Source organism: Tursiops truncatus, chromosome 7, assembly GCF_011762595.2.
Source record: "Tursiops truncatus isolate mTurTru1 chromosome 7, mTurTru1.mat.Y, whole genome shotgun sequence".
Classification (NCBI taxonomy): Eukaryota; Metazoa; Chordata; class Mammalia; order Artiodactyla; family Delphinidae; genus Tursiops; species Tursiops truncatus.
Window position 1 is genome coordinate 59,729,370 of NC_047040.1, and position 13,107 is coordinate 59,742,476.

General features: G+C 39.7%; 1 protein-coding gene across 2 annotated transcripts in view; it reads right to left on the reverse strand.

Annotated features, from left to right (window-relative positions):
* The window catches only part of RAPGEF4 (Rap guanine nucleotide exchange factor 4), a 317,013-nt gene that overhangs the window by 226,574 nt on the left and 77,332 nt on the right, over window positions 1–13,107 (reverse strand). Inside the window, exon 1 of one of the 2 annotated variants that reach the window (XM_019923308.3) lies at window positions 8,945–9,326. The exons of the other annotated variant lie outside the window; for it this stretch is intronic. Coding sequence (XP_019778867.1) covers window positions 8,945–8,956 — 12 coding nt within the window. The 5' untranslated portion in view covers window positions 8,957–9,326. Of the gene's footprint in view, window positions 1–8,944; window positions 9,327–13,107 lie in introns of those variants that run through there. 2 annotated transcript variants of the gene reach the window in all.

A 13,107-nucleotide genomic window follows, 5' to 3' on the forward strand; every position in this document is an offset into this window, starting at 1 on the left:
TACTCTGTCCTCCTCCCACCTCCAGCCCCTGCGTGCACCTCTGCTGTAGCCCATATCTATTCATATGGTAAGATCTACTTTCATATATTTCTCTTCATTAGACTGTGAGCTCCTTGAGGGTCACACTCTGTTCAGGTCTGTGTCCCAGTGCCTAGAGCAGCCGCGGGCATTCAGTGGATGCACCACATACGCCTGCTGACATGATTTACGCTGATAAAAGTATGCGTATAAATTAGTAGAGGCAATATGGCTGGGAAAGGATACAGGGACACATTTAGAGAACTTCGAATGCCACGGTAGATAGTTTACACTTTCCCCCGGGCAGCAGTGAGAGCAGCACCGGGTGTGTGAGCAGGCATGTGTGTCTGAACTCCTGCTCTGTCTGTGTGTCCATCCTTCACTGCCTCTCAAGGCATTTACTGGATGCTTCTTTGGAGCTAAGAGATGGATGACATCATATCGTTTCTTCCAGCCATATGTGATAGGATTACTGTACCCCCCTTTTGACAAATGAGGAAGGAGGTTCAGGGAGACTGTGTAACGTGCCTGAGGACACAGAGCTGGTGGGAAGCAAAGCCAGGACTGTCATGATCTAGCCAATTCCAGTCCACGGCCTTTAAACACTGCACTGCCTCCCTTACTTTGGCTGAACTTGAGGCGAGACACCAGTGGTGGCGGGATGGGATTGCAAAGGAAGAGATAAATAAACAGTTGGTTGTAAAGGGAGACTGGCTAGCACAAGAAGGAGCAGGGGAACAAAGTTAAACTGAAGTACTGAAGAGTAAAGTATCATGGTATCAATAACATGTTTTCAAATGGTTTAGCAAAACAACATATATGAGCATATGTATTCATGTCTATATATACACACAGAGAAATGTAAATATATATATGGAGAGAGAGAAAAAATTGTTTCAATTTTTCTGAGTGTTTGAAAGTTTGAATAAATAGTCAGAGGGGAGAAAAGACAAGTTTGACATTTCAGACCTAAAAGAAGTCTGGAGAAGGGGCCAGGATGAGGAAGAAGAAAATATAAAGCAACAAGCAGAAGGCAAGAAAGAGAATTTGAAGGAATTAATTGCCAACTGTGCTAAAACTTCCCTACAAGTTTATTAACAAAACCAGGACTCACTAGGATGATTATGAACATGTTTACAATTATTATTACCAGGAATTCATGTAAGGATTTTAACTTATTAATTTTCATTTACTAATGAGCACCTTGTTTAATATGCTATCTGCTGTGTTTGATGAAACCTTTGGTAATTATGGAAAATTATGGTAGATTTAATGGATGTAGAATTTATGTACATTAAATATTATGAAAAATGAAAACAGACCAAGACAAGAATATTTGCAGGAATTACAAAAAAGGTTAATGTCTTGTTCAAATAAAGCATAAAGCATTCACATAAATTGGTAGGTAAATGCCAATGTATGTATGAGTACCACGTCCTGAAAGAGAAAGTATAATCAGTAAAGAAATATTTAAGGCTTTACAACAAATGCTAAAGGAACTTCTCTAGACAGGAAACACAAGAGAAGGAAAAGACCTACAATAACAACCCAAAGAAAATTAAGAAAATGGGAATAGGAAAATACATATCGATAATTACCTTAAATGTAAATGGATTAAATGCTCCCACCAAAAGACACAGACTGACTGGATGGATACAAAAACAAGACCCATATATATGCTGTCTACAAGAGACCCACTTCAGACCTAAGGACACAAACAGACTGAAAGTGATGGGATGGAAAAAGATATTCCATGCAAATGGAAACCAAAAGAAAGCTGCAGTAGCAATTCTCATATCAGACAAAATAGACTTTAAAATAAAGACTATTACAAGAGACAAAGAAGGACACTACATAATGATGAAGGGATCCATCCAAGAAGAAGATATAATAATTGTAAATATTTATGCACCCAACATAGGAGCACCTCAATACATAAGGTAAATACTAACAGCCATAAAAGGGGAAATCGACAGTAACACATTCATAGTAGGGGACTTTAACACCCCACTTTCACCAATGGACAGATCATCCAAAATGAAAATAAATACAGAAACACAACCTTTAAATGATACATTACACAAGATGGACTTAATTGACATTTATAGGACATTCCATCCAAAAACAACAGAATACACATTTTTCTCAATTGTTAATAGAACATTCTCCAGGATAGATCATATCTTGGATGACAAACCAAGCCTTGATAAATTTAAGAAAATTGAAATTGTATCAAGTATCTTTTCCGACCACAACACTATGAGACTAGATATCAATTACAGGAAAAGATCTGTAAAAAATACAAACACATGGAGGCTAAACAATACACTACTTAATAACGAAGTGATCACTGAAGAAATCAAAGAGGAAATCAAAAAATACCTAGAAACAAATGACAATGGAGACACGATGACCCAAAACCTATGGGATGCAGCAAAAGCAGTTCTAAGAGGGAAGTTTATAGCAATACAATCCTACCTTAAGAAACAGGAAACATCTCAAATAAACCACCTAACCTTGCACCTAAAGCAATTAGAGAAAGAAGAACAAAAAAAAAAACCCAAAGTTAGCAGAAGGAAAGAAATCATAAAGATCAGATCAGAAATAAATGAAAAAGAAATGAAGGAAATGACAGCAAAGATCAATAAAACTAAAAGTTGGATCTTTGAGAAGATAAACAAAATTGATAAACCATTAGCAAAACTCATCACGAAAAAAAGGAAGAAGACTCAAATCAATAGAATTAGAAATGAAAGAGGAGAAGTAACAACTGACACTACAGAAATACAAAAGATCATGAGAGATCACTACAAGCAACTCTATGCCAATAAAATGGACAACCTGGAAGAAATGGACAAATTCTTAGAAATGCACAACCTTCCAAGACTGAATCAGGAAGAAATAGAAAATATGAACAAACCAATCACAAGCACTTAAATTGAGACTGTGATTAAAAATCTTCCAACAAACAAAAGCCCAGGACCAGATGGCTGCACAGAAGGATTCTATCAAACATTTAGAGAAGAACTAACACCTATCCTTCTCAAACTCTTCCAGAATATAGCAGAGGGAGGAACACTCTCAAACTCATTCTACGAGGCCACCATCACCCTGATACCAAAACCAGACAAAGATGTCACAAAGAAAGAAAACTACAGGCCAATATCACTGATGAACATAGATGCAAAAATCCTCAACAAAATACTAGCAAACAGAATCCAACAGCACATTAAAAGGATCATACACCATGATCAAGTTGGGTTTATTCCAGGAATGCAAGGATTCTTCAATACACGCAAATCAATCAACGTGATACACCATATTTACAAATTGATGGAGAAAAACCATATGATCATTTCAATAGATGCAGAGAAAGATTTCGACAAAATTCAACACCCATTTATGATAAAAACCCTGCAGAAAGTAGGCATAGAGGGAACTTAACTCAACATATGAAAGGCCATATATGACAAACCCACAGCCAACATTGTCCTCAATGGTGAAAAACTGAAAGCATTTCCACTAAGATCAGGAACAAGACAAGGTTGCCCACTCGCACCACTATTATTCAACATAGTTTTGGAGGTTTTCGCCACAGCAATCAGAGAAGAAAAAGAAATAAAAGGAATCCAAATCGGAAAAGAAGAAGTAAAGCTGTCACTGTTTGCAGATGACATACTATACATAGAGAATCCCAAATATGCTACCAGAAAACTACTAGAGCTAATCAATGAATTTGGTAAAGTAGCAGGATACAAAATTAATGCACAGAAATCTCTGGCATTCCTATACACTAATGATGAAAAATCTGAAAATGAAATTAAGAAAACACTCCCATTAACCACTGCAACAAAAATAATAAAATATCTAGGGATAAACCTACCTAAGAAGACAAAAGACCTGTATGCAGAAAATTGTAAGATACTGATGAAAGAAATTAAAGATGATACAAATAGATGGAGAGATATACCATGTTCTTGGATTGGAAGAATCAACGTTGTGAAAATGACTCTACTATCCAAAGCAATCTACAGATTCAATGCAATCCCTATCAAACTACCACTGGCATTTTTCACACAACGAGAACAAAAAATTTTGCAATTTGTATGGAAACACAAAAGACCCCGAATAGCCAAAGCAATCTTGAGAACGAAAAATGGAGCTGGAGGAATCAGGCTCCCTGACTTCAGACTATACTACAAAGCTACTGTAATCAAGACAGTATGGTACTGGCACAAAAACAGAACTATAGATCAATGGAACAGGATAGAAGGCCCAGAGATAAACCCACGCACATATGGTCACCTTATCTTTGATAAAGGAGGCAAGAATATATCAGTGGAGAAAAGACAGCCTCTTCAATAAGTGGTGCTGGGAAAACTGGACAGGTACATGTAAAAGTATGAGATTAGAACACTCCCTAACACCATACATAAAAATAAGCTCAAAATGGATTAAAGATCTAAATAAAAGGCCAGAAACTATCAAACTCTTAGAAGAAAACAGGCAGAACACTCTATGACATAAATCACAGCAAGATCCATTTTGACCCACCTCCTACAGAAATGGAAATAAAAACAAAAATAAACAAATGGGACCTAATGAAACTTAAAAGCTTTTGCACAGCAAAGGAAACCATAAACAAGACCAAAAGACAACCCTTAGAATGGGAGAAAATATTTTCAAATGAAGCAACTGACAAAGGATTAATCTCCAAAATTTACAAGCAGCTCATGCAGCTCAATAACAAATAAACAACCCAATCCAAAAATACAAATGGGCAGATGACCTAAATAGACATTTCTCCAAAGAAGATATACAGATTTCCAACAAACACATGAAAGAATGCTCAACATCATTAATCATTAGAGAAATGCAAATCAAAACTACAATGAGATATCATCTCAGACCAGTCAGAATGGCCACCATCAAAAAATCTACAAACAATAAATGCTGGAGAGGGTGTGGAGAAAAGGGAACACTTGCACTGCTGGTGGGAATGTAAATTGATACAGCCACTATGGAGAACAGTATGGAGGTTCCTTAAAAAACTCCAAATAGAACTACCTTACGACACAGCAATCTCACTACTGGGCATATACCCTGAGAAAACCATAATTCAAAAAGAGTTATGTACCAAAATGTTCATTGCAGCTCTATTTACAATAGCCAGGAGATGGAAGCAACCTAAGTGTCCATCATCGGATGAATGGATAAAGAAGATGTGGCACATATATACAATGGAATATTAGCCACAAAAAGAAACGAAATTGAGTTATCTGTAGTGAGGTGGATGGACCTAGAGGCTGTCATACAGAGTGAAGTAAGTCAGAAAGAGAGAAACAAATACCATATGCTAACACATATATATGGAATCTAAGAAAAAAAGAAAGGTCATGAAGAACCTCGGGGTAAGATGGGAATAAAGACACAGACCTACTAGACAATGGACTTGAGGATATGGGGAGGGGGAAGGGTAAGCTGGGACGAAGTGAGAGAGTGGCATGGACATATATACACTACCAAACATAAAATAGATAGCTAGTGGGAAGCAGCCGCATAGCACAGGGAGATCAGCTCCGTGCTTTGTGACCACCTAGAGGGGTGGGATAGGGAGGGTGGGAGACGCAAGAGGGAAGAGATATGGGAACATATGTATATGTATAACTGATTCACTTTGTTATAAAGCAGAAACTAACACACCATTGTAAAGCAATTATACTCCAATAAAGATGTTAAAAAAAAGAAATACTTAAGAAAATCCCTACCATCCCAGCAGTAATCAAACAAACATGATAACAATATCATAGAAAATAAACATATAAACATATATAAGTATATATACACACACATATATATAAATGTATATAAAATGGTCATGCTAACCAAGGCTGGATGTAACAGGCATGCTCAAATACTCTGGATGGCAGGATAAAAGTCACCGAAAATAAATTTGGTCATATTTATCAAGAGCCATAAAAGTTTTCATGGGAAAACTTTTTCTGGGAATTTATCTTAAAGAAGTGATTCTCAAAGTATAGTCCAGGGATGAGGTAGATCTAGACATTCTCAGCGAGTCCATGAGTTCAAAACTCTCTTCATAATAACAGTAAGATATTACTTGCCTTTTTCACTCTTATCTCTCACAAGGGCACAGTGGAATTTTCCAGGAATTACGTGATGTATAATGACACCATTGTTCTCACAACTAAGAGAATGCGTGCTTGTAGGACTGGAATTTGGGGGTGATTTTGCACCTTATTCTCACACTTTTAATAAGCAGACCACAGAGGTCACCTCTAATCACAAAGCTTCAAATCAATGCCCCTCACTCTTGTCTCTGAAGTACTGATGGCCATTATCACTTACATCTGGCAGAAACCCCAGTTTGGAAGCAGAATGTCTGTATGAGGGAAGGAATAATTACACTCGGAAAATTTTACAAAGACTAGGAAGGAACCAACACATTATTCCATCGTAGAGCCTTAGCACTGGGCGAAGATGCCAACCAGGTACATGCAGAAGCAGCCAGTGCAGAGCGGCAGAGTGGATACCAGAGCCTGGAGCTGGAGGACAGGGGTTCTCGGCAGACTCATCTGGGGAGCTTTAAGAAGCTATGATGCCCAGGCCCCACCTTCGAGAGACTCTGGTTTCACTGGTCTGGAGAGGGCCCACGCACGGGAATTTTCTAATAACTCCCCAGGTCATTCTAACGTGGAACTAGTTTTAGGAATTACAATTATAAATGAAAGATAAAAAAACGTTTTTCTTGCCTTTCAAATAATGTATTTTGATACAATATGAACTTTTGCCTATACTTTATCCTTTTCATTCACATAATTTGTGGCTCTGGTTTCTTGAAGTTGCAAACCGAAAGGCAAGGACGAGGCACTAAAGTTTTCAGCTCATAAGGCACCTAACATTCAACATTAACTTGAACCACTGCTGTCAGCAAGGCAGGATTTCAGTAAAGGTACATTTATTTTACAGACAGGTGGCCTAGGAAGCTGGAGAGCTTTCCAAAAGGGCATTCAGCAAAGTTGGGTTAAACCAGGAATAGATCAGAATTTCAGGCCAGAACACTCGACCACATCAATAGCTTTCAGAAGGTCTGTCTTGCATTTATTGGTTTGAGTTAGACAGCTCAAAACATTGAGGTCAGTGAGATCAACCCCAGGGCAAGACTGCAGGAATTCGGAGCTGCCGACCTTGGGACAGGATTTCCTGCTGCTCCTTCCTCGGTGTCAGACACCCTGCCCCAGTGACTGTGCCCTAACCTCTCTGCAGTGGCCTGTAGACTACACAGGAGTGGAATTTGGCCTGATGAGAGGAGGAAAGTCCCATGACCAGAGGGCTCCTGACACACAAAGAGCTTAACGATATCCCCAGCGCATACCACGTGTTCCTTCTGAAAGTCTCAAATTCTTAAAAGTTTTCCCAACTAGAACTGCCTTTGCCCTGGGGACCCGTTAAACCTCAGAACAGATTTCTCCAGAGGATGACTGAACAATAAACAAAACACAAAGCCAGGCATTTGGAAATACAACACATGACACCCTCAGAGGGCAGGCAGACCCCTAACCAAGCCCGCCCGGGGTGCAGGACAGGAGGAGAAGGCAGCAGGCAGCACAGCACAAGTGAGGAAGCCCTGCCTCTTCTGTGTGGTCAGTCCCTTGCGACAAGCCTGTCTCAAACACTGTAATTTGGTTAACTGACCCCAATCCTTGTGGGAGGCTGAAAAACAGCCTTGTTAGCCACACAAGAATTCACCAGATCTCTTTGTCTTTGGATGAAATGATAGCCTGGGTGGAAATGAATCTCTCCCTGCCCTCCGCCATATGTCCTTCAGCACCCTGGGTCTTATCTTATGGGACTTTTCCGTTTGTCTGATACCAGGGTGATTTGTGTTTATGCTTGTCTGTTTTCTCCACTAGATCGTAAACCAGAAGACAGATGCGGTGCACTGTGCACCTCCCCGTGGTGGGAGCCAACTATGTTTGTCGAATACGACAGAAGCTTCTAGAGATGAAATTTTCAAAGTGGGATCGATTAACATTGAGTCGAACAGCGCTTTAGCAGGCATGCAGCCTAGCAGGTGAGCTGAGACAGTGAAGAGGGCCACTGCGAGATTAGAGTGCGGGGAGAGGGTCGGGGGGAGGTGTCAACAGCGTGCAGGTAAATGCGCAACCAGGGGAAGGATTTCAAAACCTCCACCAACAGCGACTCCTAAAAGGTGTGAGGGACCACTGCACACTCCCGAAATGAACACCCGAAGGAATACCAGCTCAGAAGCAACAACAGCACCTTGCCAGCAAGCCCACCCGCAACATCTGGGCATTCCTGGCACCTGCCAGCCAAGCCTTGATCTGTTCAGACCCCCCCCCCCGATCATCTTCTGAGAAAGAGTGAGATCACAGCTTTTGGAGCTGGCCGGACTTCAAGTCATCAATAATGTAACAGAATTGCCGTAAACACTAAGGACTTCATAGAGTCTGAGAGCTGCAGGCAAGGTGCCTACCAGGGCATCCAGAGGGTGAAATACCATCACTCTCAATCTGTTTCCTTGCCCCAAATTCATTTTTAATAAATGCCATTCACCAGATAAATACATACATTTAATATTAATGTGATAAATGTAACTCTGCCTACTTATGAACAAATATCTTTATCTCCTAGAAACATTTAAGATCATCAGGCTAAACAAACAAATCCTTCACAATCAGAAAAAGATGAGCCACCCCTTCCCCCCCCCACCCCATAAATAAAGATGAAATCAAATTATGTCAGTGCCGTGGTACATATTTAGGTCTGCTGGAACATACTTACAAAAGCCAGAGATGTTTTAGAGTATAATTCCTAGAACTAAACTGCCAACGGTGACATATAATATCTCCCCACTAAAGAATAGAAAAAGACCCATTCTGACCTGGTAGGGCATACGTCCTTCTTTTTCTTTTTCTCAGCGTTCTCAGACATCCAGTGAAGAACTGTGCTTTATTTGGACAGCAAAATGCACCTTCATCGCTGATTATTTCCTGTTAGTATCTATTACTGTTAAGAGGATCTCAGTCCAGACAGAAAACCGGGGCTGGTGGTTCTTCAGGAAAGCTCAGGCCGTCAAAGGCGATAGGAAAAGACTTCCTATATATACATATATTATTTTTAACTTTACTTATCTCCTAGTAACTTCACTCCCTTCCTTTCTGGATTTGAATCGTTTCAGCATCCATGGAAAAGCTTGAGGACAGAGGAGTGAGACCCTGGGGCAGACGTGAGGTCCGAGTCACCGGAGCAGGCTTCCGGCTCGGTTTAAAAGAAGCAGAACAGTGAGGAGAGAGGCAAGAGAACCAGCCAACAGGATGTGTGTGGCTGGAGTTCCTGGCATGAAGTCTTGGCTTTCATGTTTATTTTTGGATGTATTTTTCTTAGCCCTTTGATGCAAATTTCTGGCCTGGGAAGTAACCCTACGGTACAAGCTCCGAAGTCGCCAAAAGTTAAGTACAGGCCTCTGACTTGGGAGAAAGCAGGTCCCTTGGCTTTTAGGTTCCAGTTAAGCCTCAGATGAGGGGGTGGGTCCCTGTAACATTAACAGGCAGGCCAGGGGCTGCCCATCTGAGGATGGGTCATGCAGTCCAACCTCAATACCCAGGGCCACTAAACATTTACTTGAAATACCGGTCTACCTTGAAAGCCTAGCATTCAGGCAAAAGTGAAACAACCTGAAACTGTTTGTATGCTAAATAAAGTATTAAAACCCACCCAAAGGGCTTCTGAGATTTTTATGTTCGAAGATACTATGTTTTAAGCACTGGGCTTTAATTTTTCTGACAGCCCAAGACAGAGAGGAACATCCAATCTATTCAAGCAGGCGCAGATGCCTCTGAGAGGTATATTACTCCAATATGGTTTTTAAAGTGCATCAGCAAAGACCAAGCTGCTGTAATTTCAATAATTCCTATTCTCGTAGTGGCTTGTAAGATTATTAATGGAAAAGGGCTTTTTCTCCCTGCATAGTCCAAAAGAGGCAGTAAACAGAAATAGCTACAAAACTTTTCAGTCTAACAACTGCCAATGTATCTGGTAGAATCAAGAAATAAAACACCGAAAATTAGGGAATAGAGATAGATATAAAACTATTTCTTTGACAATATTCACTACTCTTAGAAATATTCTTGTTTACAAATTGTATCCTTTTCCTAAGGCAGAAACATGCACATATTTCTTATTCTTACCAGTTTATATCCCAGAAAGCATAAAAAAATTTTTCGGTCAACAATATTTATTGAGGCCACAGACACATTTGGGGAATAAACTCTATGGGATCAATCATTACATCCGAGCAACGGTTCTCTGCGATATTGTATGTCCTGGTTAGAATAAAATCACAAGAGCTTCTGGGTAACTATTACAGCTAAGAAACCACTTTTATTGTGGCATGGGTCAGACTACAAATTTAAAATAATTGCTTTTATTTCTAAAGACTCTAGTTTCATTGTTGTCTTTAAATTTCAAATAATTCATTCACAAGTGTGTATTATTTTGCACATGCTCAAACATAGCCCACAGTGAAGGAAAGTTTTTGGCCAGAATGACGTTCATGCAATTGGAACACAGGTAGTAGATCACTAGTGCAAGGACCTCTCAGTGGTGTCTTTTATGAGTTTGGTGGAGAGTGACTTTCCAATCTACTTCTCTGAACACACTGGACTCATCTCCTCATACAAGTCCATGTACTTGGCATATTCCATGTAAAGATGACAAGACATGCTGCAAACCTAAAAGCATCTTCATCCACGACGTTAGACAGAAAGGGAGCCAACAAAAAACACTCCTTGTCGTTGTTCTAACCACTGGAAACATTAGACTATATTTGCTGAGAAGAAATTCATGGAATTGGACAGTAAATCAGTATTTATTTATTCCAAGAGCCACCAGCAACCATAGATACTTATTAACACTTGATCCAAGATTATCACAGCTTAAAACTCCCAAGCCCACACTTAACTACTTTGCCATTTAACTTCCTTACTGAGGGTATGCAATGCCACTAGGGTCAAAGAGTTTAAATTACAATTCTCAAGAACTAAAAATGGTACTCCAAGACTTTTAATTTTTTCTGAATGAAATTCAATAACTTTCTCCTTTCTCTCTCACTCACTCTCCCTCCTGAGATGCTACTGAAAAGTGAGACGTTTTATACCCTAGTTAATATTTTTTATTAAGTTCTAATATTAAAGAGGCATGAAAAGAGGGAAGCATTATTGACCAACTCTGAATAAATTTACTGTAATTCACTTAAGCTAAGAAAATATGACCTGACTTTGAGATGGAGATCCCAGCTCCCTCAAATACGATCATAAATTGGCAACTGAAACATGCAAAGGAAAGAGGAGAGAAAGTTTTCATTAGGAAAGATACAGGGTACAAAGAAAAGCATCAAGCCGCTTCCTCAGTTACATCTTGGGGAATATTTATTTATTTTTGATATATTTATATAGACGACTGAAATAATGCCTCTGGTCACATTTATGACAATAATTTTAAAGAATACTCTGGGTGCTACCAATTTGACTTACAACATAAGAGACAACATAAAGCAAGAGGACCGGGGATGAAATTGAATAGGATTTCAATATCTCAGGTGTAGTTCTCTGGGTGTGTATCTGCGGAGAGCTGAGGAAACTTGCCTTTGGTCAGGAAAGGAAGCAGGGTTACCTAGCTCTCTGTTGCCATTAAAGTCTCAGGTGTAAGATTTAAAATAGCCTATTCGCTCAGCCTATTGAAGAGCTACTTGTAGACTGTGCTACCTGTTAGTGATTACACACCATCATTTTCCTGGTTAGAAGGAACTCAGATTCCTGGTCCTTGTCAACCACTTTAAGTGACATCAAAGGCATAGATAAGGAGGGAAACCTCAATCTGAGAGTGCTTGCCACACCACGGGCCCACCAGGACATTCCTCAGAAGTAAGCAGGCAAATGAGATGAACATGCAAATTTAGACCCATGATTCAGATGAGCTTATTTCTACCGTGTGGGAACTATGGCCTAACAGTGAGCTCCTTACCATGCTGATGGGAGAGGCAGGACCCAGCTTAGCTTTCTGCTGCCTCCTTCCTGCCATTTCATGGTTCAGTGAGGCTTCTCCCTGAATCCTGAAGCTATGTCATCCTTCCCTTTCGATATCTGGCTACCAGATCTAAGTTAAATTTCAGCTGACAGCATGAGCTTGGGTTTTAATGTTGCTTACAGATATTACGTACCAGTGTGATGAATGGCTGAATTATAGACTCTTATCTGACATAATCAAGAAATAGGTGTTCTGGTTATCCAATATTTTGCTAACAGATTAGTTTTACATATGCCATCAATGGATCACCTATATTCAGAGAATAGAAATAGAATTTACTTAATGATAATGATATATTATACTCTGAAATAATATTATTGACTTGCTAGTCTATTTTCTCTCTCCTCCAAGTAGAACAGAAGCCCTGGCCCAGAGAGCAGGCGCCCTGTCAATCTTCTTCACTGCTATAGCCAGACCTGACACACAGGAGATTCTCACTAAGTATTTGCTGAATAAATGAACAGTGGAATAAACATAAGTCAATTTTCTTTGCTCGAAAGGTAATTTAGAATTCCACAATTTCTTAGGATCATCATGTACTGTATATGCACAGGTGTGCTCATTAATAAAGTTCTGATTCACACAGGTTGCTAGATAATGGAGTTCCTTGCATTCTCACTTTAGCCAGTTAAAACGTTCACGGAGCGTCTTATTTGTACTCTGTGCTCGCCTGCATGAACAGGTAAATAAAAATGAAATATCTTACTAATCTCTTGCTCACTATGAGGTTCCAAACCCCAACCTGTAAAATAAGAGGTCAGTCTAAAAACTCTCTCCATCCTTTTCAGCTCACTTAATTCACTGACAGAGAAGACCAGAATCATGCTCTGAGGTTACAGATGAGGGGTTGGACCCACGGAGCTACAAAATCATATGGCAAGGTTTGGGATGCCAAGGACCACCTTCAACATCAATAGCCCCATTTAATAATTTTCCTCTAAGGGAAACCTCTGTGAAAAA